Genomic DNA, 25951 nt, shown 5'->3' with positions numbered 1-25951 from the left:
TGTTTATATGTGCAAAGATCTTAAGCGCACAACTGAGTACACACACACACGTGTATGTGCCCGTCACCCAGATCAAGATGGAATATTTCCAGCACCCAGAAGAGTTTTCTCACGTCCCTTTGCAGTCAGTGTCTGCACTTCCTTCCCCAGGTAACAGATTAGTTTTGCTCATGCTTGAATATCATATGTATGAAATCAGCAGAATACAGACTCTTTTATGTCTGGCTTCTTTTCATGTAAGTGTCAGTGAAATCCGTCCATTTGTTGCTTGTAGCAGTAAGCTTATCTTAGTCTGTTCTGGCTGCTGTAACAAAGTACTACAGACTGGTTGGTTTATAAACAACAGAAATTTATTTCTCACAGTCCTGGAGGGTGGAAGTCTGAGATCAGGGTGCCCATGTAGCCAGGTTCTCGTGAGGGCCCTCTTTCAGGTTGAGGACTGCCAACTTCTCTCTATGTCCTCATGTGGTGGAAGGGGCAAGGGAGCTTTCTTGGGCCTCTTTCAAAGGGCACTAATCCCATTCATGACCATCACATTGGGTGTTAGGATTCCAAAATGGGGATTTTGGAGGGGACACAAAAATTCAGACCATACAATTATCATTATTGTAACTATTCCATATATGACTATATAAGATTTTATTTATCCAGTATAGGGCTGGCCCCATAGCCAGGGGTTAAGTTCACCCACTCCACTTCAGTGGCCCTGGGCTTCGCCAGTTTGGATGTTGGGCAGACTTAGCCCCGCTCGTCAAGCCATGCTGAGGCGGTGTCCCACACAGCAGAGCCAGAAGGACCCACAGCTAGAATACACAACTATGTGCTGTGGACTTTGAGGAGAAGAAGAAACATAAAAAAAGAAGATTGGCAACAGATGTTAGCTCAGGCGCCAATCTTAAAAAAAAGTTTTATTTATCCAGTATAAAGATGGTGGAAATCTGGACTTTTTCCAGATCTGAGTTACAAGTAAAGCTGCTAGAAACATTTCTGCACGTGAGTCTTGTCATGGCTGCACTTGCATGGATGAAATCGCTCTGTCCCAGGGTGGGATGTACTTTCAGTAAGTCTAAGATTTGGCACTCCTAACATAAACTCTTATATAAACCCTTGTATAAACATGAGTGTGGAGGGTGGAAATGACAGGGAGAGAGGCAGTTTGAGATGCATTCTTCAGTAGATTCTAAGCTCTGACACACAGATAAATGGGTGGTTCTTTCAGGCATCAGGAAGGCCAGGTCGAAGATTGTTGTTTTTGCAAGACTGTCCATGATTATCTAGGTCTTTTGTTTTTACCTTAAAATCTTTTCATTCTCTTAACAGAGTCTTTCACAGAAGAGAAGTTTTCAATTGTGCTGAGGTCCAATTTATCCATTTTTCCTTTTTGGCATCAAGTCTAAGAACTCTTCACCCAGCTCTAGGAACTAAAAAGTTCTCCTATTTTTTCTACAAGTTTTATAGTTTTAATTTTACATTTAAGTCTGTGATCTCTTTTGAATTAACTTTTGTATAAACTGGGAGATTTTGGTTGAGGTTCATTCTTTTGTCTATGGATGCTCCAGCAACAACTGTTGAAAAGGCTATCCTTTCAATTCAGAGGAAATGAATTGCTATTGCACCCTTGTCAAAAATTAATTGGGGAGAAAATATTTGCAAACCACATATTCAACAAAAGACTTGTAGCTGGAGCATATAAAGAACTACAGAAATTCAACATTTAAAAAATCCTCAATACTAACAGCATAAAGTGCCGGGGGGGGGGACCACATAATCATCTCAATTGCTGCAGAAAAAGGATTTGTCAAAATTTAATACCTTTTCATGATAAAAACACTCTACAAAGTAGGAATAAAAGGAAACACATGAATGGTTAAACAAACCTTGGTTCATTTGTACCATGCAATATTACTCAGCAATAAAAAGAAATAACTTTTGATACAGGTGGAATGGATCCTAAAGGAATTATGCTGAATAAAAAAGCCAATCTCTAGAGGCTGCGTACTGTATTATTCCATTTATATAGCGTTCTTGAAGTAACAAGACTCGGGACAGACAACAGATTCGTGGTTGCCAGGGGTTGGGGATGGGGACAGGGGAAATTAGAGGGATGGTGTGGCTATAAAAGAGTAGCTCAAGGGAGGCATGTGGTAATGGCACAGTTCTGTATCTTAATTGTGGTGACAGTTACGGGAAGCTGGGCAGGTGATAAAATAGCTTTCTGGAGAAGTGGAGAAATCTGAATAAACTCTGTGGGTTATACCAGTGTCGGTTTCCAGTTTTGTCACTGTACTACATATAGTCATGCAAGATGCCTTCATTGGGGAGGGTGGGTGAAGGGTGCATGAGACCTTTCTGTACATTTCTTTGAAACTCTGTGAATCTATACTTATTTCAAAATATTGTTTTGTTTTTTTTTTAAGATCTCAGATTCTAAATCAGCATTCTCTTGTGAGAAGTTAATGTTCTAAGTTGGCGAGATGTGTAGACTGTAAGAGCTCTGCCAACTGCAGGAGCTGCGGTCAATTCATGCTTCCTTGTGGTTTTACACACACATTTGCCAATCCACACTAAGGACCTCACTGTGGGGCAAAGATAACTGAGTGAAAGTTCCTGTTATTAAAACGATTGAGTGGAAGGTGACATTATTAAAACAAGCACTCAGCTGAGGCCATCTCTGCAGGCCCATGAGGCCTGAAAGACACACACATTGTCTTAAAAACAGACGGCTACATACAGTTATAAGAACCACGCAGCAGTCTTTACAGAAGAAACCAAGCACCTGCCTGAATCTCCCAGGAGACAGCTGTGATCCCAGTGTGTTCTAGTCCAGCCTGGTTACCCTCCCCTCTTGGAATCTCCCGTTCAGAGTCAGGGCCTCAGGGACAAAAATCAGGCTACTTTCTCTCCTAGAATTTGAGCCAGACATTCAAATGAGGTTTGGGAAGATTTAATGACATAAAATCTAAGTTTAAAAAGCATGATTCAAATTTGTATCCACAGCAAGATCCCAACTAAAAATATAGACATACTGGTGCAAGGGAAAATCAGAAGAAAAACAAACTGGAGATTAGTTCACCAAACGTTGATGGTTATCTCGGAGTTTGGGGCTCCAGGATGAATTTTTTTTCGATATAATGTTTTTTCCTGGATTTTCCTATTTTTTTAATGGATTTTTATAATGGGGGGGGCTTCTCTGTATAGGGTGCAATCAAGCATGTTTTGTCAAGACCCCATACACCTGGTTGGAACACTTGTTTAAAGGATGGAAGCTCAGGCAGCGAAGCTGCACGGACGCAGGCCTCTGAGACCGCGGCCAACCGGCTCAGTAAAGAACCACTTCTGAATGTGTCGGTATTATTGCCAAGAAAATATTATGGGTTTAAAAGAAAAGAATTGGGAAAGAGTGCAGTGTTTCCCCCTCCTTTTTTAATTTGTGAAAACAATACACGCTCACAGTTTAAAAAAAAAAAAAGTGAGAGTGTAGAAGGCTTCCCCTGCGTCCACGCGCACTCCCCAAAGGCGAACGGCGAAGTGACTTCTTGAGTCTCCTTCTGAAAACCAGGGCATGGGGTCTGGGCTTCGCAAATCCTCCTGCCAGGGCGCTGGCGGAGCCCAGCTTCCACGCGCGCGGCTCTGGCTCAGCTGACCTTGGGGGCCGGGGTGCGGTTCTGCACGACCTATAGACTCGCCCCAACACTTGGTTTTCCTGAGAACCTTGGGGACACTATCTAACCTGAAAGGCGACATCTGAAATTGTGCACTGCGTGGGTAGCGTGGCCGAGCGGTCTAAGGCGCTGGATTAAGGCTCCAGTCTCTTCGGGGGCGTGGGTTCGAATCCCACCGCTGCCAACTTGTTAGCGTGCTCTGCGTTTTTTTCACCCCGTAAACCAGGGGGAATGGGACGCAGTTTGGCGGCGGCCCCGAGGTGTGTGGCCTCCTTTCGCCTGTGTCCTTGAGGGCAGGGGGCTGGTCTCAGGTCTTCACCGGTGCCCGTGGCTGAGGCGGAGAAACCAGAGGTGTAGACGCCGTTCTCTCCTCCCCGGAGTCCGCGCATCTCTGTAACCTGGACTGGGACCGAGTTTGTCTCATGGAGTTCCAGATTTACCCCAACGTAATAAATTTCAAACTGTAAGAAACAAAGGAAGCCGCGCCGGTCTCCGCCAGGGACCCTTCCGCTCGCGAGGCGAACGCGCGCCCAGCTGCCCACCGATCGCGCGCGCGACAGGCGCTGCCGACCGTCGGGGAAGCCGCCGCCCGCACGGACGCGCAGTGTCACAGCGGACGAGGACTGCCCTACCGGAGCAGAACCCGCGGAGGCTCTGCGCCCAACATCTCACCTACGACCCTTGGTTCCGGGCGGCTCACTCACTTTCCTACCTGCTTTTCTTCTCGATCCCCTGCCCTCCCGGGACTCTTGGTGATGTCCACTGCCTGCCCAGGACCAAAACTGTCCATGAAACAAAACTTTGTTCCACGGTAAAGGAAGAAGACGGGCTCGTCCGGGATTTGAACCCGGGACCTCTCGCACCCAAAGCGAGAATCATACCCCTAGACCAACGAGCCAGCTGGTAAACCCCAGCCTCGTTTACTCCGTGATCTGATTCTATATGGCGTCGCTTCATCATTGAGAAAGTCATCCTGTTTTCTGGTATGCTGGGACCACAAGCCTCCCAGCTCGCCCTACCCATCTCCGCGTCTGCGGTGAACTCTCAGCGTAAACGCTCCGCATCCCTTGGCCCCTCTGTGATCTGGCATGCGAATGAGGGCCTCATTGCTGGGGCTACTGGGGCAGCAGGCAGGGGCATCCTTCCTCTTTGGGGACCAGGAACCCCCTCCCAAAGAAGCCCAAATAAGATGCAAGCCTGGAGATCCAGGGGCAGGGGGCAGAGTCCCGGAGAACCGGAGGGCTCCTGGAGACGCCGGACGCCGGGCTTGGAGGGGACGTGGTACGGACTGGGTCGTGAACCGCGACAGGCGAGACGAACCCCGGGGAATCCCTTCATGTGGGGCCTCTGGTGAGGGGTGGGGACTTTTCTTTATTGTTTTGTTTATTTATGAAAATACTGAAAACAACATATACTTATTTGGAAATGTTCAGAAAATGTAGGGAAATGAAAGGCGGAAATGAGATGACCAGGAACCCCGCTCCCTCGAGAGTGACGGCCGCGGCGGCGGGTTCGCAGCCCCCAGGTTGGCAGCAGTGCGCGCGCCCAGCCCGTGCCCGGCCCTCCGCCCGCGCCGCGTGCTCCCGGGCCTGCCCAGAGCGGCCCCGCAGCCGGCGCCCCGGAGGCCCGGGCTGTGCGAGCGCTCTCCTCCCGCCTCGTCTCGGACCTGCCGTCTCCCGAAGGGCTTTAGTTGCACTGGGTCATTTAAAAGTAAAACAGTGATTCTGATTCCTTGCTGTAAAATGCAGGAAGATCCACTCAGAGCCGGCCTGAAGGTTTGTTTTTGTGCCACCAGCAGAGAAATTCCCTACCCGGATGGCCGTTACAAAACAGCGTGGGAGACGGGTGGTGGTTAACCTAGTCCAAGGGAAAAGTGCTGATTTCCCACTGCCGGCCTCCGCTCGCTTGCTCAGCTCTCTGCGCCGACCGCTCCACTGGCGGCTCCTCCTCTCGGCTCTTCCTCGGAGACCACGGTGCCGGCGCGCCCGCCGCCCGCCAGCGTTGTCCGGGCTCGCTGCGCGCGCGCTGAGCTTTAGGTGGGCTCTCCTCTGCGCTCGGCGCCCGTGTGTCCTCGGCCCCCGTCGCTATCGCTTCTCTATGGAATTATATAGAGAAAAATACAGACAGACGTCCACGTCTGTGACCCTGGGCTAAAAACTGTAACTTTGTCACATTCTCTTCCAGTCTTTTTTTTTAACAACCATTCAGTTTTTGTTTAAAAAAAAAATTATGCCGACCTTCTGACTTTGATTTATTTTGCTGCTAACGGAAGGCAAGTGGACCAAAGGAGCCTAAATGCTCACGAACAATGGAGGCGCTGCCCGACGAACAATGGAGGCGCTGCCACGCGAGGGTCTCGGGGCGCCCTCCGGCCGCAGCCTTGGCAGGCACGACAGGCCCGCGTGGCCGCGGCCTCGGCAGAGGCTGCCGGTGTCCCAGACCGCAGGAGCCCTCTCTCCAGGCTCTCCTCGGAGAAGCCCGAGCCCATCGCCGCGCCAAGTGGGGACGCGCTGACTGCTGGCAGTGCTCCAGCCCCGCTCGGGGCTCGAAAATAGAGCGAGGGGAGACACGCGCGCGGGGCACCTGCGGAGACGCCGGCGAAGGGGAGAACGGCGTGGGTGGGGAGCGCGGCGGAGGGGAACCGCTGCCCTCCCTCGCACAGGCCTGCTCCCGTCCAAAGAGCCAGGACTTCGTATCAAGACCGACCGCAGCGCGCTCATCCCCGTCGGCCAGGAGCTCGTGCACCTCTGTGCCGGCCCTCCCGCAAGGCCAGATTGCGGCATCAACGGCGAGTACGCGGGGACTTAAACATAGCCCCGTCCCGCCTAAAACGGTAGATTCGCAGGGTGCTTGGGTGGACGGGGTGCACAAGTAGTCCCCACGCAACGAAGAAGAAAGAACGAGAGGAGGGCGAACCCCTGGCCCAAGTCGGGAGACAGGAGGCGAACGGACAGAACCTCCACTAACTTGCCTAGAGCGCGCGCAGAAGTGAGCAAGGGATCACGGGAGAGAAGGCGCAGAGGGGCAGCCGGAGCCTGTGACCGCAAGGCCGAGGACGCGGAGGGTCTGGCTCTTTGAGAAATAAGGCAACGGGGGGGAGGGGCCGTTGGGCGGCGGGCACCTGACGGGCAAGGAACAGGAAGCTCTGCCAGGGTCTGGCCTCCCAGAATCGTGGAAATTCGTGTTGGCCTGCGCATCTTCCGCTTTTCCACCTTTCAGAAAACTGGAAAAAGTGGTAAAATGTGACACAGGCCCCAGCGAGATTTGAACTCGCGACCCCTGGTTTACAAGACCAGTGCTCTAACCCCTGAGCTATGGAGCCAGCCGCGAGTTTTCCTCCTCCGCTTGACTAGTTGATTCCGCCATTGTGACCGCGCAGCCGCAGACAACCGCGCGGAGAAGCTAAATGACAAGAGGTGAGCCGGCGTCTCTCGGCCCGTGAGGACCCCCGGACGGCACCAATAAGCGTCGGTGCCATGGGCCGAGCCTGGAATTGCGGGAGTGAGTGCAGCGGAGAGCGCGCTGGCAGGCGTCGGGAGGGAGGGGGCGAGGGCTGGCGCGCCGCGGGAGGGGCGGGGCCTCGGGTGGGCTGGGTGCGAGGAGGGCCGGGGTCCTGGGGGGGGGCGGGGGCGGGGGCGGGGGCGGGCGAGGACCTGGTGGGGAGGCCGATCTGCGGCACATTGATGAATGGATGGGGGTTGAGCCTAGAGTTGGAGGGAGGAGTTAGGGCAGGGTGTCACGAGACCTGTCGGGAGGGGAATCTGGGTCTGGGCTGGTGAAGTGGGCAGGACAGCGAGGAAGCAGTGGGGGGTCAGGAGGGAGAGGCTGACAGAGAGAGAGCGGTGGGGAAATCAGGCGGTCGGCGTGTGAGGAGGTGCCGGGCGGAGAAGGATTGTGTCAGGGCTGGGGACCCCCAGCCCCTACCGCTCCTTTAGGCAAATTACGAAAAGGCAACCATTAGGATCCGACTTGCACTTTTAGGGACCTCCTTCAGTCAGGGCCCCCAAAAGGGCCTACCGAGTAGACGGCAGACACGGAGGGTGAGTGCCCAGGTGAGGGACAGGCGCCCTAGCCCGGTGATGATCAGAAAGTGGTGGCTGTAGATGATGACTTTGGCCTGGTGGCCCAACTTGCCCTGTGATTCCTGCGAGGCCAGGGGACTTAGGTCGCTGGGTGGCAGGCCAGAAGCAGGCCATGGATGCCATCCAGCCTGGATGCTGAGGAGCCGTGTGCAGGTCTAGTGGAAGGATCCGCAGTTCACAAGGATCTGGGACTAATGGGTGGGGTCAGAAGGGCCCAAGTTAGGCCAGTCATTGCTCTCAGAGCCTTATGATGCCCAAAGGATGGGAGAGGAAAACGCACACACATGCATACTCTCACACCAACATTGTGACATCCAGAGTCACCACACTGCCCTGATGGCCAAGAGAACATCTTTTACCCTCCACGCAGGGCTGTTACTGTAGCTGTTATTATATCTCTTCGGATATACAGATAGCTATGTAGTTACTCTGCAAACACACATTCTCTGATGGACACACAGCCACATTCACAAACACAACAGTTGAAAATATGCACACCGCCACCCCTGCAGTCCCCAGTGCTGGCCCTCCAGGCACCTCCACGAGACACCCCACCTTCTGTGACCTGTAATATGTGTTGCAGTACTTCACAGTTGCTAAATGATCTGAGGGGTAGCTGTGATACTCAATCCGAAACCGCATGAGCCCAGATAACATCAGGGTTTAATGATAACACTAGGCAATTTACTTAGCAAATGGGTTTTCCTTGTGGGAATCAGTGGCATTCAAATACATGGATTGGCTATGATGTTCTAGAGCTACTCTCCATATGAACAGACAGGACTGACCCCTGGATTCTGTTGTAGGCTGGACTCTTAAATGGTCTGTCCCCAGCCTGTAGGACACTGGATTCTGATTGCCTAGTGCTATGCGCATTGGGTCTGCCTCTAGAACAGTGTCCTGTCTGTCCTACAAGGACCTTGTATGAAAAGTGTATGCAAAGATGCTTCTCCAGGGACAGCACGGAAGCTCCATGACACTTGCAGACTATTGGACTGTCACTGTTCCTGCAAGCCAACACATCTATCTAAATCACCTGTGTAGGACAGAATTATGTCTGAGACTGGCTTTCATCTAGCCAGGTAGGAGGGGAGGAAACCAGTCTGTTTGCCACACCTAAACCCTATGCATGTGCTCATAAACACCCTCTCCAAGAAACCCTTGCCCATACCTCTGCTCTTGCATTCAGACTGGGGGAGTGGAGAATGAGCCAAACCACCCTAGAAATGAACTTAACAGTCTGTATTTCCATCTCCCCACCCCCTCCTCCCGGGGGAGCACTAAGCAAGGGACAGCCCGTCCTCACCTCCCAGAAGCCCAGCCACACTGAAGGTGGGGAACAATTAGCCAAAGGGATCACACCCTCCAGGGCACAGGCTGAGCAGGCCTTGGCACCAGAGTCCTCTGCTCTTGGCATACATTTGGCGAGTTCCGGAAAGAGTCTGTGAGGGGCATGTTTGTGCTCTGTGCATTTCCATTCTGGTGGTAGTTGCATCTATAAAATTATAAGTGCTCTCGTGTTTCAAAATTCCAGAGCTTCTGGTCTCCTTACCCAAGGGAGACTGTACTTTGGCACCTGAGAGGGGTTCAGGCATCTGTGAGAATGCCTGTTGGCTGTCACTGTGGCTGAGGATGCACACCGCCCTCTGCACTGTCAGGTTAAGGAGTGTTGGAGGGCAACAACGCCTACATGCTGTTGTCCTGGACTGTTCCCTCAAGGGTCTCCTTCCAGTTCTGTCCCAGACTGTCCTCTGAGATGGCAGTGCAGTGCTCCTCCCTGTGTAGATGACTTCGTCAGGCCAGCTGGAGTCAGGTCTCTGAAGGCAGAGCTGGCAGCTGACAAGAAGGCAAAGCAGAAGTGAACCTGGCTGGCCGTTCCTGAACCTGCCCCCTTGCAAATGAGGACAGCACAGGACCTGGGGTAGTGTTGTGCAGAGGAGGCCCTGCTGAGTCTGGGCAGCAAGCCCCAGGGATAGGAAGCACCTGTCAGGAGCTGGGCTCCTGTCCTCATGTGCCTCCAGCTCCTCACAGCTCTAGCCAAATGCACATATCGCTGGACAACAGGCAGAGGACAGGCCCCAAGGGTCCAAGGCATCTCTTCTGCTCAGCTGATCCCTGAGCCCTCTTCCCTAGTTGCCCAATTTCAAGCTTCGGATATTGTGGTCTGCATAAGCCCCTCCTGGGGCAGGAGAGTGGAAGGCAGACCCAAAGTGACCAAGAGGCTCCCGTGGAGAGCAACATCCCTTCCCATGAGCAGCCAGGACATGGTGGAGTTCACCCTTGACTTACTCATGGCCTCTGGGAGGCCCGGCGAGGCCCCTCAAGGCCAGATTCGCAAATACGTGCCAGTGGAGCAGACAGAGAAAAGGGGGAACACGCGCTCGTGGAAGTTGACGCGGAAGGTGTAGAGGTGGCGCATGTCCTCCGCAGCGTAGAAGGACACGGCCCCCACCTCCAGGTCCAGGGCCACCCGCACGCGGGACAGGTGCCCACAGCTGAGGGGCGTGCGGTCGGGGCTGGTCACCGCCCAGTACTGCCCACCGTTGAGCTGCAGGGCCCAGACGCCCTCCTCGGGGGTGAAGGGGGTGAGGCCCTTGCGGCGCACGCTCTCGCGGGCCACGCCGAAGGCCCAGCCGTCCTTGGAGCCCACCTCCACCTCCCAGTGGTGCCGGCCCGAGGAGAAGCCGCAGGACGCCAGGACTCGCGTGTTGGTGTCAAAGCGGCGCGGGTGGCTGGGCAGGTCTTGGGTCCGCTGTCCCAGGCGCACGCTCTTAAGATCCAGAGAGAGGATGAGGCGGGGGTTGGCCGTATCGGGGTCCAGGGTCAGCTCCACTGCGGGCCGAGACAAGCGGAGATGTCCCAGGCAAGCGCCTTGCACAGCTTGCGCCCTGTACTTATGCCCCGCCGCCCGCTCAACAAGTAGGTATGGAAATCAAACAAATTCAATGTGTGGACCTGATTTGGATCCCAATTCAAACAGATTGACAAATTCAATTTAAAAGGCAATTGGGGAATTTCTAACACTAGAGGTTGGAAAGAATTGTTAAATTTTCTAGTTATGGTGATGCTTTTGTGGTTATCTTTTTTAAGAAGTCTACCTCTGTAGAGATAACATACTGAGATATTTATGGAAACAATACTTATTTGTGATTTGCTTCAAAATAATCCAGTGGGAAGAAGTGGGTAGGGTTGTTTATGAAAAATCTGAGTCACAAGTCAATAACTGCTGATGGTATATGATGAGAACATCGTATTTGTTATACTCTTCTCTCTAGTGTATTTTTAAATTTTCTGTAATAAAACGTTAGAATATGCATGTGTCTTCTAAGTACGGCTTGTGCTCTAGGCCTGCTCTAGGCCCTGGGAGTCACACAGTCCAGTGTCCCTGCCCTTCTGTAGCCTCCTTTCTGGGGGGAGGGGGAGGAGAGACAATAAATGATAAAGATGGAAGATAAGAGCGGCCAGGGAAACAGGCTGTAGTTCCAACTAGAGTATCGAGGGAATAACTCACTGAAAAGTTGCATTTGAGCAGACATAAAGGAGGTGAGAAGCAAGATATGCGGCTGTCTGGGGAAGCTGGATTCCAGGCCAAGGCACAGACTGTGCAATGCCAAGGCCCTGAGGTAGGTGTGTGCTTGGTGCATTCCAGGAGCAGCAAGGAGGGTGTGTGGCTTCACAGAGTGAGCCAGGGAGAGAGTGTGCAGTGAGGCCAGATCCCATGGGGCCTGGCAGGCCACAGTGAGGACTTTACTGAGTGAGAGGGGCTGTCTTGTCTGAGCAGAGGAGAGGCATGGTCTGACTCAGGTAAACTCTGACTTAGTTGGGTTGGCATCAGCATCAAGAATATGTGCCCCCCCTCCACTTCTTGGGGTTGGAGCCCACTCACCCCAGAGCTCTGCAGGAATAAGAGCCACCTCCCTCCCCATCTTCAGTCTCTCTCCTCTTGCTTCCCCTGACCCCTGCACACATCCCATGCCCAGGACAGGGCTCAGTCTGTTTGGGAGGAGGGACAGGGGAAAGAGGCTCATCCAGGTGACTGACCCACAGTTTATAGGCCTCCAGCCCCCCTGAGGCCTGCAGGAGCCAGAACTGGGAGATAAGGATGACAAGGAAATGAGAGCAGACAGAGAGTTGCTGAGGCAGGCAGGCAGAAGGAAGCAACCATGCACGAAGCCAGACAGTCACTGGCAGGGAGTAGATTCTCCAAGTGGCCAGATAATGGGTACTCATGATCACAACAACCATCGTACCTCTCTCCTCTTTCTCCAGCTCTCCCCGAAGATCCTCTGAGGAGGAAAACAAAGCAGGATGTTCATGAATGACACAGGAGATCATCTATCTGGCAATGACAGTGACACCACCTCCTCTGACATCTATAGCCCCACTGGCTCCTCACTCCCCAGACACTGAGATGATGTGCAGACCTGGGTCAAGCGTTGGGGCGGAGAAGGGGCAGTATTCCAGCTCTACCTCTCCCAGTTCCCCCTCTTTGCCTGGAGCTGGCCTGAGCTGAGCTCTCCCTCCTCATCCCTCTTTCTGTCCCCAACATCCCTCTACCCCTCCTGCTCCTGGGGCAAGTTCCATGCCCTGAGGGGGCCTGGAGAGATTTGCCCCCTCTCCACACCGGTCTGGCCTTGATGCATACCAGCTCCTGTCTTCTCACACAGTTTCTAGAAAGGCACATCCTTTCCAGACCCTCAAATACCAGAAACATACCCCCGCCACCGGCACCGCCTGGCCCAGCCCCCACACACCTTTGAACTTCTTGAGCAGGCCCTTTAAGACAAAGGTCTTCAGGGAAACATTCCAGACTTTATTCTTCATCTCAGACGAGACTGTGGTTGGCTTGGGGCCAGGCACATTGCTACACCTGCAGAACAAGGGCCCTGAGGAAAGCCCACACTGTCCCACTCCCACCAGGCTGTCACAAATAGGATGGTGAGGTCCTTTTGATGGAGAGAAGTGGAAAAAGGAGAGGGTGACCTCGTGCTGGAATACCCATGACAAGGCAGGCGGATGTTTGCCTCAGAAGGTACCCAGGTAAGGCAGCGGGGGGCTTGGGAGGTGAGAGTCGGGGTGGGGAATGGAGAGAGAGAGCTTGGTGGAAAAGGAGAAGAGCCAGCTTAGAGAGGCCCAGGGAATTGTTAGGTCTACTCACCTGCTTAGTGTGTTTTTGAATTCCTGGAAAGAAAGATGAAAGGAAACCGAATCAGCATCAGGAAACCTCCATTCACCTTTGAGAAAAAAAATCTGGCCCTTGCCCTGCTTCCAGAGGAATAAGCAATAGCAGGGGGACCACCCCCACCTCCCACATGGGTCCCAGGGGGCAGTGGCTTCCCGCTGTGGCTGGCCACTGGGTGTCTCATCAACGTGTTGGACCTCTCAACCCTGCAAATGCTCTCTTCATTACAGAATTGTCACTGGAGCCATACGCTGGGACCCACCAATGCCTCTGCTCTTGACACCACTCAAGACAAGTCACAGCCGTTATGCAACGACTGGTCACTCAAACGAGTGTCTTTTCAATGGCTGTTCTTGATCCATTTGTGACTTGTGAAGTTTATTTACTAGACTGTGACTATTTTAAAAGGAAATAAAATGGAATGGAAAACGTCAAAGTGCATCACATGTAGTAAAGGTAAGTGTTATTTTCTGAGACTTTTGTCTCAAGTGAGCATACAGTGGAACACAATGTAAGGTAGATTATAGTGGCTCATGGTCAAGAAAGTTTTAAAAATCACATCCCCTTTCGACCTCTAACCCCAGGAGAATCAGGGCACCTCTGTTCAGTCCCCTTTGGCCCCAGATGGTGTGATTCTACTAAATTCACAGGATCTGACTGTGTTCGCACTGCCATTCACAGTGCCATAGGATAAATGACTCAAACACCTGGCTGAGCCAGACTCACTTGGAGAAAGTCAAGGTCAGGCCTGCGCGCTGTCTCCTGGATCTGGCTGCTGAGCTTGGAGAGCTGGGCGATCTCACCCCCGAGGAGGGCCAGGTTCTCATTCTGCTTCTGTGTCACCTCCCGGGACAGCTCCTCCAGGCGGCCCAGGAGATGGCCCTCCTGCTCCACCAAGAAGGCCCTCAGCGCCTGAAACTCTGCTCCCACCTTCTCTCGCTCAGCTGCCATCTGCTTCTGTCCCAGGAAAGGAGAAGTTGAAGAGGTGAAGGGATGTGGGCATTGAGATGTAGCATTTGGACAGGAGGCTCTGAGCTGTCCCATGGGGCAGGGTCCCATTCCCTTCACTGCTCAGGGGTCAGAGGGTCACCCACATGTGCCTGCCATGCATATGCTCTGATTTAAATATCCCGATTCTGAGCACAAAACAGCCTCAACATGTGCTCTCGCCTCCCCTGTCACAGATGAGCCCGTGTGTCTCTGTGGACCTGGGCTCTCCCTCGAACCTAAAGCAACTTCCAACGCACCCCAGAACCAGCTGGGGCTGCAGTTCCTCCACTGGAAAAGTGGGAGGGGTAAGTCAGCGCCTCCTGTGGCCACTGTAAGGATTAAACTGAGCTCACTTTTCTTCCTCAAACACATTTATTTCGCAGTAAAAACAAGACAACAGGCCCAAAATGGAGTCACTCATGCTAACCCCTACATCATCAACCCTTGAGAATTACAGTTTCGACTCCCGCAGAAATAGAATCTTAAACCAGCCAGTTAGGAATCGCCTGCTCAGCATTAGTGAGGTAATCTGCCAGATAAACCCTGCCATCGCCTACAGGGAAAGGAACCTTGCAACAGCCAATCCGCTTTTTTGCCCAGTATAACTTCCTTGTTCCTGCTCCCTTCTGCCTAGGAACTCTCTGGTCTTGTACAGCTCTTCCGGGCTCCTTTCTCTCTGCTAGCTGGGATGCTGCCTGGTTCATTAATTGTTGGAAAAAACCAGTAAGGTCTTTAAAATTTACTCAGTTGAATTTTGTTTTTTAACATTCCTCACCCCTCCAACTTTCACTCTTCACTTTACTTCTTTTTAAAGAGCACCTTTTCCGTTTAGCAATTATAAAGGTAACACATGCTCATAATACAAAATCTAGGAAATGTAGAAAAGTAGAAAGAAGAAAAGAAAATCAATGCCAGTGACCAGAGGTAACAGCACAACCTGGGTGAGAATATTCTGTGTGCAAGCTTCATATTCTATTCTTTCTTTCACCACTATCCACAGAGCTTCACCCCTGTTTTCAGACACAGACTGGCGTTCCTGATCCTCTTCACATTACGTGAACACACGGGAGGGCCTCCATGTGATATAAGGAGCGAAGCCTTTCAAGGCCAGTGACAAGTGAGAAGGATTGTGTCCCTCCAGGACAAGCTCGACTGTCAAAGTTCCTCTTCCCTGAAAACTCTAGGGGAGAAAGGGATGGCTGGAGGAGGAGACTGTGAGTGGGTCTGGAAGTAAGGAGACCTGGGTTCAGGCCACAGCTCCCTGGGACCTTCAGCACCGGATGTCAGGCAAGCAACTGCAGCAGCCTGGGGCACTTCACAGGTGTTAACTCCATCAACGCTGACAACCCAATGACATGGGTACACTCTCATTCCATTTTACAAATGAGGAGACAGAGAGGCATGTCCCCAGTAAGTGGGAGGACAGGTTCTAACCCAAGGAGTCTGACCCCAGAGTCTGAACTTCTTGCAGCTATATCATATGACCTCCCAAGGAAATAATACAAGTGGAACATGTGCCAAAATATTCTAAGTAAGGGTTTCCCAGCCTCGGCACTATTGACATTTGGGGCGAGGTGATTCTTTGTTGTGGGCTGTCCTGTGCTTGTAGGATGCGCCAGCAGCAATCTACCTGCCCCCGTGTTAACAACCAAAAATATCTCCAGATATTGCCAAAGTCTCCTGGGGGCCAAAATGGCCCCCAGGTGAGAAGCACTCTTCTAACTGGTAAGAGCATTTCTAGATAAAAGGATTCATCTCCCTGTTGACATGTAGCAATAGCTGTCATCTGCCTCTGCTGTTTTATCAAGCAGGTGTTTTGTAATTACAAAGAGTATGTGGGGCAGGTCGGGGGTGGTGATGGGTGAGGACAGAGTGGAAGGTGCTAAGCAGTGTCATGGAACATGCAGTCTGAGACCAGGAAGCTGCTCCTGCTGCAGAAGGCCCTCTGGGGCATGGATGTACAGCAGCTGAAGAGCCGCAGGCTGACTCCCCTCTCTAGCTGAGAAGGATGGAGTCCCGAGGGGCCAGGGGTGAGCTCCCCCTTGTGGAGGGAAGTGAACGATCCGATGAGAAGGCCTGACATGCCCATCGGATGCAGGTGTGCCAGATGCAGTTAAGGGTCTTGTTTGCCCACCTTAACCAAAAGGAGCCCCATTTCACTTTCCTGTCACTGTGAGAAAGACACAGTACCATTCCAACCTGCCAGCAGGCTCCAGGCACACTCCGCTGTGCAGCATGGGCTGCTGGAAACCAAGTTCTCAGTACCTCCTTGCCTTCTAGCAGGTGGGCAGCAGCTCTGACACCTCTTGAGCCCCTTCTCCCTTGGCCCCCATTTCAAAATCTAAAAAAGTCTAAAAATGAAAAAAAAGTTTTTTCATAACCCTTTGGTGGATAAACATGCCCTGTACTGACACGAGGCTATTCACTGTATTTATGTTGCCACTCAGTAGGAATATTCAAATGTTTCTCTGAAGAAACATTAATACATTCAATTAAGAGATGTTCCATAGGCTCTAATTGGGGTGTTATGTAACATTAGGGTGACTATACATCTAGATTCATTAGGACATTTCCCGTTTAAGCCAGCTGTTCCAGAATGGTTATTTTAGCACTCCTTTTCACTCTCAAAGCTCTGGTTATATAATAAAATACAATGTGCATCCTATTATCTTTCTCAAATCCACCTCTGCTGTCCCACAGGCACACACTCCAACAGCACACTCACAGAGCCAGGGGTGGGTGGCCCTCTGTGGTCACCCAGAGGGTCCACCTGGGGGTTGCTCAGCTCACCAGGAGCTCCTTGCTCTCCTTCTCTTCATTGGAACTAAAGGCCTCATAGTCCTCCAGATCCTTCTTCAAGACCTTCAGCCTGGACTCCAGCAGCTCCTGCAGGAGGATAAGAAGCGAGGCATTGCCAGGAGAGGGCTCTGGAAACCCTCACATGTGCCTTCCTGGAGCCGTCCAGAACAAAGGGAAGGCCCTGCTCATCGGAGCAGGATGAGGAAGAGGCTGAGTTCAAGCCATCTCTGGACGTCGGGATGGATACAGCCGGCGCAGACTGCACAGAGGGGTACAGGGAAACTGCAGTGTGACTCCAAAGTCCCCAGGGTCTCACTTCCCCCAGACCGTCTGTGCACAATCCAAGATGAAATGCAAGCCCCCAGCAGCCCAACCTGCCTTCTCCTCTCCTCTGCTCTCCTCCTGGTCATCAGAAAGCCCTCTGGGTGGAGGGGTGGAGCCGAGTAAGGAGGAAAGAAAGACTAGGGACTGTGTCCCCGAGGCCTCCGCGCTCACCCCAGGAGGCAGGAAAGGGGGCGCCCAGAACCGACAGCTTTGACACAACCCAGATGGCTGTGGGCTCTCCACTCGACCCGGGAGCCACCCCCTTACCCCGACCTTTTGCGAAGGTCGTCCCACTCAACCCCCCAAGGTGGGAACGTCAAGAAAGCCACGCCCAGGGAAAGGGCTGAGAGTGGGGGCAGTGGACGTGTGGGCGTGACCGAGACGCGGCTAGAGGCCAGGGACTGACAGACCGAAAATCGCCTAGTCTGTGGGGCATCGCACAGCTGGACCAGCGGGGGCCCAGAGGGAAACCGGAAGTGGGTGGGAGAGGATAGTGCTTTTGGTGTAGGGGTGACAGAGGGAGAGCCCCGCTCAGCCTTGGCGTCAGTGCTGGGCAGCCTGGGATAGGAGAAAAGAGGCAGGGGCTCACCTGGGCCTCCTGCCTGCCCGCCTGCCTGTCGTCTGCACTGCGTGTGCGGAAAGGCAGGACGGACGGGGGCTTCCGGGGACCAGCAGGGTGGGGCCGGCGCTCACCTTGGCCTCCTGCACCGCCTCGTCGAGCGGCAACACGGCGTGCGCGCGGTGCTCGCGGGCGCGGTCGCAGACCACGCAGATGGCGCGTCCGTCGTCCTGGCAGTAGAGCTTGAGCGGCTCGCCGTGCTGCGCGCACCCAGCAGCCGCCGCCTCCGGGGGCCTGCGCTCCCCGGCCGCCGCCGCGGGCAGGCTGAAGCGCCGCAGCAGCGCGGCGACGGCGGCCAGCTGCCGGTTGGGCCGCAGCTGCCCGGGGCGTGCAGGCTCGCGGCACTGCGGGCAAGGCAGCGGGCCGGGCAGCGCGCGGGGTGCGGCGGCGGCCCCAGCGCCGGGGCGCTCCCAGCAGCGCGCGATGCAGGCGCGGCAGAAGCTGTGACCGCACTCGACAGACACGGGCTCGCGGAAGAGCTCCAGGCAGATGGAGCACGTCGCCTCGCCCTGCAGCTCTGCCGCCAGCGCCAGCGCTTCGGCCCCGGCGCCCGGCCCGGTCCGCGGCCCCACCGCCGCCATGCGCGCCCTCAGCGCACCCAAGTCGGGCGGCGCCGGGGAGGCTCCGGGACCCGACAGTGGGCGGCTCGGGGCGCCGGCAGAGAGAGGAAGGGCGGGGCGGACGCCGCGCGGCGGGGACCGGAGCTAAGCGCGCGGCGGCCGGAGGAGGCGAGGCCCGGGCGCGCGCGATGGCGGGCCGGGCGGCCCAGCGCGAGGGTATCGCAGTGCGGGCCAGCGCCCTGCGCCCCCGCTCTGGGCCCCTCAGTCCCCTGCCTTGGCCTTCTCGGTCCCGCGGGCCCTCTCTCCGTCGTCCCCCTCGCCCGGCCCCGCCGCGATCCTCTCTAGGCCACCCCAGCCCGACCCGCCACTCCCTGTCGCCGACGAGGCCGACCAGCACGCCTGCGGCAAGAGCCCGGCGCCCGGGCCGCAGTGTCAGGTTCCCGGCGTGCAGGTTTGTCCTGGCGCCGTGCTGCGCTAAATTTAGCGTCTGGAACGCGGCTCTTGCCGGCCCCCGCCCCCACCCCCCCCAAGAGTGGCCTTGTATCCACTTCTGTAGCTACCTTTCCCGCGATTGTCCTCCCCCGTTTATTCTTTATTTAACTTCTGTTTTTTACACTAAAATTTCCCGCTTTACCCGGTGTTACTCCCCTCGGCCCCCCCAAAATCCAACCTTCTATTGTCCCTCCATTTCCTCGCCACAGCCCCACTCCAGAGCTGCCAGTGTTGTTTGCTTCCACCCTCTCTCTCTTCATTCCCTCTGGAGGCCACTTCGGTCAGGCTCTTGCCCCCACCCTCCTCAGGAACCGCTCTTGTGAAGGTCACCAGTGACAGCTATCCTAACCCAAACGCAAAGGCCCCTTCTGAGGCCTTACTTCCCCTGCCCTCTCCTCTGGTGCTTCTTCCTTCCTAACACCCCTTCTCAGGGCTTTCCCGGCTCGCCTCCCACCTCCGTGGGCTCCGTTGTAGTTTCCTCCTCCTCTCCCTACCCCTGCTCAGCCTTTGGACCTCTGCCTATACTCACTCTCTTGTGGTCTCTTCCACTTTCTTGGTTAAAAAGACCTTCTCCCTGCTGACGCCACAATACATATCCCCAGCCTAGAACCCCTAGGATGCTTTGCTCCCACATCCGAATCCTGCGCAGCATCTCCACCTGCGTTTTTTAAGGGCGTCACCCGCTTACTGTGTCCACAAGTGTACTTCTGATCTGCCTCTCCATCAGCTACTCCCACAGCCTTCCCCACGGCCTCCTCATTTAACAGTAACTCCATCCCTGGGGTACTCAGGCCAAAACCAGGGAGTCCTCTGTGACTCCAAAAGGAAAAACTTGCTCACACTCCACACCACCTGTCCTCAGCATCTCCTTACTCTCTAGCCTCCTTCACTGTGGCATCTCCAATGTTCCCAACAGTCCTCTCCCCTTCTGCCCTGTTTCCCTGCCCTATGTTCTCCACCAAGAACAATCCTTTTAAAATGTTGTCAGATCATGGCCCTCCTCTGCTCAAGACCCTCCAGTAGCTCCCACCCCTCTCGGAGTAAAAAAGTCTTTACAAGGGTCTAAAGGCCTTACCTACCCCATTCTTGCTCCCCATTCCCTGCACCCTGGCTCTCTACCCACATCTCCTATCACTCTCCCCTGTTGACTCCTCTCCCGCCACGTGGACCTTCTTGGTATTCCTGCAACATGGCTGAGAGATCCTACCTCCAGGCCTTTGAACTGGCTGTTTCCTTTATTCGACCTCTGTTTTCCCAGATACCTCCCACCTCCTTGACGTCTTATTTCAAATGTGGCCTTTCTCAGTGAAGCCTGCCCCGACTACACTGTTTAAAATCACACCTTACCACACTTTGTCCCTCAACGATGGCTCCATTTCCTTTCTAGCACTCTAACTCCTCTGGGATGCAAGCTTTTAGCAGGGATGGACTGTCAGTTTTGTTCACTGCCGGACTCCCAGCTTTCTAGAGCAGTTCTTGGTACATACTAGGCGATCGGTCAACTTTTCTTGGATTAAGTTCATTTAAACCTGGTTCAAAATTCAGATATAGAGTAGTTCACAGTGAAAAGTCTACCTATCGCCTACTCCCCAGTCCCTTCCTAATCCCAAGCAATCAACTTTGCAATTCTGAATTATTTTATACAAATATTATGTATTTTACTACAATCTTCCCTCTTTTTAACAAACCTAGCATCTTGCATACAATTCATTTTGGGGATCGTGCCCAATGACTTCCCCTTCTTTTTCCACTGCTGCCTGCAAGTGTTTCTCCCTTGGTCGAGGTCCCCTCTCATGGAATCAGTAGAGGACCCTGGAATACCTCGGGACGCTGCCCATCAGGCTTTACAGCCTCTGGGTCGTCGCGCCCGATAGATGCCAGCCGCCTACCAATGCCCGGTCCCAGAAATTGGATAAGGAGGTATATGAGAGGTGATGAGGCCGCGGGGGATGTAGCTCAGTGGTAGAGCGCATGCTTTGCATGTATGAGGCCCCGGGTTCGATCCCCGGCATCTCCAGCGAAAGCGCGGGCGCCCGTTTTTTTCTTCATTTTTCTCTTCTTCCAAGTTTCGAACGCTGCGTATTTGCAGAGCCCTGGGGAACCCCCAGATCTTGAAGTTTGCGTGGGTTAAAGGAGTCGGCGGCGGCCCCCATGCACTCCGAGCCCCTGGCGCTGCCTTTAAGCTCCGGTTTAAAAATCAAGGATGAGCGCGACAGTGGCATCAAGATGCTCGTGTTTTCCCTCAGCGCCAGGTTCCCGGGGTTGGAAAAAGCCCGGGTCTGCTGGCAGAACAGAGCAAACAGAAGGCGGACGGCAGTTAGGAGGGACCGTGAGGCACGAGCGCCAGGGTTTGAATTTTCCGGGCGGCCAAAAGCTCCACCGTGGCCCGTCCTACTCCAACTGAATGCAGCGTCGCGCGTGGAGCCGGATGCAGCCAGAACCTCCCCTTGAAGTTAGAATTGTTCAAGCGGCTGGGGTAGGTGCCCGGCTAGCTCAGTCGGTAGAGCATGAGACTCTTAATCTCAGGGTCGTGGGTTCGAGCCCCACGTTGGGCGGCTGACATATTTTTGCTCCTAAAAGAACGAAAATTAACCGCATCAAGCAAGACACGGCTTCGCCCGCTCTTGGAAAAATGAAGAAACTCTATGCTGGAAACTTCCTATGTGCGATAGTTGTTAGTTTGGGCTTTTCGTGACTATGCCCTCTTTCATTGATTGATCTATCCTTTATCGGCTAACAATGAGTTTTTCTTAATTGTGTAAAATATGCGCAATAAAATTTACCATTTTAACTATTTTTAAGTGTACAGTTCTGAGGTTTTAAACACATTCACATGGTTGTGCAGTCATAACCGTAATCCATCTCCAGAACTCTTTTATCTTCCCCAACTGAAACTCTGTACCTATAAACGTTAACTCCCCTGTCTCTCCTCGTCCCAGGCCCTGGTAATAGCCCTTACTTTCTGTCTCTGAATTTGGCTACTCTAGGTACTTCATATAAGACGAATCATACAGTATCTGTCATTTTGTGACTGGTGTATTTCACTTACAATATCGTCTTCAAGGTTCATGCATGTTGTGGCATGTGTCAAAGTTCCCTTGCTTTTAAGAGTGAATAATATTGCATTGTATGTATATACCACATTCTGTTAATCTAGTCATCTGTCAATAGACACTTGATTCCTTCCACCTTTTGGCTATTGTGAATAATGCTGCTACGAACATGGGTGTACAAATGTCTATTTGAGTTCCTGCTTTCACTTCTTTTGGGTATATATCCAGAAGTGGAATTGCTGAGTGTGTCATATTTCTATGTTTAATTTTTTGAAGAATCGCCATGCCATTTTCCACAGAGGTTGCAACACAAAATGAATTTTTAAAATATTTTGAGTAAATAATATACTGTACGGTTCAAAAATTGAATAATCTAGAAAAATATTCAGTGAAAAGCATCTAGCGTTCATCCTCCTTCCTTAGGTAACATTGTTTGTGTCTGCGTACATATTATTCCAGAATTTTTTGATGCAAATGTATTTTTATTTCTTCTATTTTACACAAAAAGATAATTACAGCTCTGTTATATTTTGAAGATCTTTCCACCCCAAGACAGAAAATTTCCTCGATCTTCTTTTGCAGCTGCACAATATTCCACTGTAGATGAATCACAGTTTATTTAACATAGTTTATTTATTCACCTACTGAGGGATATTTATATTGTTTCCAATCTCTTGTTATTACAACCAATGCTGCAGTTAATAAGCATGTAGCATTGTCATTTTGGACTTTTGCACTCATATCTGCAGGGCAAAATCCTAGATGTGAGATGGCTGGGTCAAGGCAAATCATTGGTTGTGGATCTTAAAGGCTATTTCCTCCCACCAGCCATAAATGAGATTTCATGCTTCTCCACCACTTTGGTGGCAATGGGCTGCTTTAGCAATACATCTAAACACCTGACCTCTCTTCCCCCTTAAGCTGTCCTACAAGATAATACCCACTGCAGGGCCTACAGGGCCCCCTCTCAGGAGCATACTCAGAGAAAGGAATCTGAAGATGACAATGTCACTCTCATTTATGGTTTCCATTTCAATTCCACAGGACATTATTTTTTCTCTTTTCAGACCTGTTTCTGTAGAACTACCATGTTTTCATTACTTACAAAGCCATGGCCTCATTGGAAAGGCCTACTCAGTTACTCTGCCAATTTTCTCCCTCAGACAGGAAGAATCCAACCAGATATAAGAAATTAAATTTGTATGATTTTTTTATTTGGTCTTGGTGTCATATGGGGCATATATAAACCATACGGATAGTTTGTAGTCTACAATAATGATTATATATAATTTATACATAAATTATTAATCAACCATCCACTTGAATATTTTCATTTAAACACCTTATTTGAAACAGAAAATTATCCCCAGGTTTAACATATTTATGGATATTTTCCAATTAATCTAAAAATACTACAGTATCATTTATTTCTTTAACAGTCACAGGTTTCCCTTTACTAGACTTGACAAAGTCATTCTCCCAGGTCTGTGTAGCATCAGGGGAGATGGTTCACCCCTTTTATAATCGTATGACATTGGTTTAAGTGTGCGAGTCTCCCAAATAAAAGTCTCAGGGGCCTGGCCCCGTGGCCGAGTGGTTAAGTTCACACGCTCCGCTGCAGGCGGCCCAGTGTTTTGTTAGTTCGAATCCTGGGCGTGGACATGGCACTGCTCATCAGACCACGCTGAGGCAGCGTCCCACATGCCACAACTAGAAGAACTCACAACGAAGAATACACAACTATGTACCAGGGGGCTTTGGGGAGAAAAAGGAAAAAATAAAATCTTAAAAAAAAAATAAATAAATAAAAAAATAAAAGTCTCAGTCACATGCTTGTGTCTTGAGGAATGTAAATTTTGGGTAAGTAGGATGACCAAATGTCAACCAGAGCAAGCTAATTCTGGAGGACTGCCTGCAAGAGGAAGAGCGGCCAAAAGGATGACCGGGCATGACCTGCTCCTCTATTCTGTGTCAGGACCAACTGGATTAAAATCACTGGATATTTTGGGAAACCCTCTCTGCTGTCACTTGAGATGTTTAGTCTCTAAGGGCAAGGAGAAGGTTTTTGAATATGGAAAAGATTACATACTTGTTTTGTGATTAATATTCAATTTATCATAGTTGTAAATGGTAAAATCTAGTTCTTTTCAAGCTTTTAAATTCAACTTACAAATATAGTTGTTTTTCTTATGAAGCTAGACATTTTTGAAACAACAAGAACAATCCCTTTCACTTCATCAATTACAGTTACCAAAAGCTGTCATACTGAACATGTAAGCCATTGGTGATATTCTCTTAGACATTTCAAATGATGGTTACAGACACCTATCCGAACGAACCTTCAATGAGGAGGAGGGAGGCAATCACTGCGTAGGGCGCACAGCTGGAGCGCAGAGCTAGTATCTGAACCTTGGTGCTGCTGGAGACGCCCTGCTTTCACCACCAATCCACAGCACTCAGAAACCCCTGATGTATTGTTTAATTGCAATCTTCTGAATGAACCCATGTGTTCATTTGTCTGTCCTTAAAAACTCTGCATTCAGGTCCTACTGTGTCCCTCATTAGCCTAGGGGTCTTCTAGGACTGCAGATCCAGTGTCTTCCACTCATTTTTCTATCCACTGGCAAACAAAAACAGCAAACGGTGTGGATGGAATCATCAGAATGCAGAGCCAGGGAGGTCCAGCAGTGGCTTCTTACTCTCCGGCCCCTGGTCTTCCTTTCGTCCTTGAACCCACCAAGCAAGCTCCTACTTCAGGGTCTTTGAACCCTCTGCTCCCTCTCGAGAAGGTCTCTTCCCCAAGATCTTTGGAAGGCTGGCTCTTTCTTGCCTTCCTGACTCAGCCCATTGTCACCTCTTCTAATGCATGTTTCCTGGTCCGTCTCTCTAATGCTGTCCTCCGCCTGCCACTCTATTAGACCGCCTGTATTAATTTTTTTCACTGTCCTTATCAGTCTCTGAGATTATTTCTCTGTTTACTTGTTTGCTATTTTAATTGCCTATCAGAAGCTAACCTGCAGGAGGGCAGGGACCTGGCCTGTCTTTTGCACTGCAATGAAAAATGAATGAATAAATGAAGTTTCCTTTTAATAGTGGTACACCATAGGTTTGTTGCAAGGATGCAATTAGCTAGTGTATGCCCAGCACCTAGAACAGTGCCTAGTCCACAGTAATTCATGGGATTTGTAGCTATTAATATTGTTTCCTAAACCCTGAAGTTTTACAGAGACCAACCAGAGTCAAGGGGAGATGGCCAATAAAGTGATTATAGAAGGAAGATATATGAGATCTATGAGGATTGTGAAGAAAAGAGCAAGTGGAGTGGGAAGAGGTGAAGGTAGAGATTAAACAGGAATGATGGGAGAGAGAGAATTGGGGAAGCAGGCTGATGGGTACTGGGGTTTCATAATACCATTCTCTCTACCTTAAATTTCCAAATAAAAAGTTTAAAAAATAAAGCAAAAGGGAATATAATTACTTTGAGTGAGAGGTTAGACATTTAGGTAGATAATTGTGTAGAGTAATAATGTTGAGATTTAGTTGAAAAAATGTCAAGATGTAGCAAAGCTACAATTAAATAGAACCCTCAGTGTGAACTCATGTCCTTTAAACAATTTCCCTAAGGTAACTTGGAAGTAGGGGAGCCAGGGATCCTCAGTCCCATGCACTGCCCTGGCACCCAGATTTGGCTCTTTTCTTTTACTCTTCACTGGAAAAGTTTCTAGCTCCCTGAACATTCCCCTGCATCCCCCCTATAGGGTGGGAAAAATTACAGATAGGCCTGAAGTGTGAATTGCTACCAGGAAACAAGGATGCTTTCAAATTGTCAGGGCAAAGCTGAAAGGACAAAGGGCCAGTGTAAAGGGGCTCCCACTGACAAGCAGCTACAATTTAAGCATCAAGAAGAGAATAATAGTTAGTGTTAATTGAAACAAGCTGAGTGTAGGAAAGCTGTGTAGCCATAATGACAAGTTAGCATTAAATGTAACCCAAAAGAAGTATGACTCACAGGAGACGTCTTCCTGTGGAGCTTCTTGCCCAGCCCCGCCAGTTCCTTGCTGTTACTTGTGTTGCTTTAGATTTGTGTTCTGTCTCCACAAAGAGGATGGGTGAGAACTCTCAGGTCAGCTAAGGCACAGACCAAAATCAACCCAGAGAAGAGTGACAGGACTGAATGATACTCCTGGT

General features: G+C 51.4%; 1 protein-coding gene and 5 non-coding genes across 6 annotated transcripts; 3 read left to right on the top strand and 3 right to left on the bottom strand.

The window, feature by feature from the left end:
- Positions 1 to 3764: 3764 nt before the first annotated feature.
- On the top strand, positions 3765 to 3846 carry TRNAL-AAG (transfer RNA leucine (anticodon AAG)). Its single transcript has one exon. It is a non-coding gene; the product is annotated as a tRNA-Leu (tRNA).
- A 642-nt stretch (positions 3847 to 4488) lies between these two features.
- Positions 4489 to 4560, bottom strand: TRNAP-UGG (transfer RNA proline (anticodon UGG)). The gene has a single exon. It is a non-coding gene; the product is annotated as a tRNA-Pro (tRNA).
- A 2351-nt stretch (positions 4561 to 6911) lies between these two features.
- Positions 6912 to 6984, bottom strand: TRNAT-UGU (transfer RNA threonine (anticodon UGU)). The gene has a single exon. It is a non-coding gene; the product is annotated as a tRNA-Thr (tRNA).
- Positions 6985 to 8971: 1987 nt separating this feature from the next.
- Positions 8972 to 18821, bottom strand: TRIM7 (tripartite motif containing 7). Its single transcript, XM_046665672.1, has 7 exons — positions 17733 to 18821; positions 16707 to 16802; positions 13653 to 13883; positions 12903 to 12925; positions 12499 to 12614; positions 11995 to 12030; positions 8972 to 10576 (listed from the first exon to the last, which is right to left on the bottom strand). The coding sequence occupies exons 1-7, from the start codon at positions 18237 to 18239 to the stop codon at positions 10065 to 10067; spliced, it is 1521 nt and encodes a 506-aa protein (XP_046521628.1). The 5' UTR covers positions 18240 to 18821; the 3' UTR covers positions 8972 to 10064.
- Positions 18822 to 20655: 1834 nt separating this feature from the next.
- Positions 20656 to 20727, top strand: TRNAA-UGC (transfer RNA alanine (anticodon UGC)). The gene has a single exon. It is a non-coding gene; the product is annotated as a tRNA-Ala (tRNA).
- A 465-nt stretch (positions 20728 to 21192) lies between these two features.
- Positions 21193 to 21265, top strand: TRNAK-CUU (transfer RNA lysine (anticodon CUU)). Its single transcript has one exon. It is a non-coding gene; the product is annotated as a tRNA-Lys (tRNA).
- The last annotated feature ends 4686 nt before the right edge of the window (positions 21266 to 25951 follow it).

Source organism: Equus quagga, chromosome 7 (assembly GCF_021613505.1).
Source record: "Equus quagga isolate Etosha38 chromosome 7, UCLA_HA_Equagga_1.0, whole genome shotgun sequence".
Classification (NCBI taxonomy): domain Eukaryota; kingdom Metazoa; phylum Chordata; class Mammalia; order Perissodactyla; family Equidae; genus Equus; species Equus quagga.
The sequence above is the reverse complement of the archived record's forward strand: the minus strand, read 5'-3'. Positions and strand labels throughout refer to the sequence as shown.

Bases quoted from the DNA above. Each gene is read 5' to 3' on its own strand.
- TRIM7 (XM_046665672.1), bottom strand. From the start codon at position 18,239: ATGGCGGCGGTGGGGCCGCGGACCGGGCCGGGCGCCGGGGCCGAAGCG. The intron at 12,031-12,498 runs GTGTGTGGGGGC...TTTCCTCCTCAG, and splicing joins CCTGCTCAAGAAGTTCAAAG to AGGATCTTCGGGGAGAGCTG. The intron at 10,577-11,994 runs GTACGATGGTTG...CTCGGCCCGCAG, and splicing joins GCTGGAGAAAGAGGAGAGAG to TGGAGCTGACCCTGGACCCC.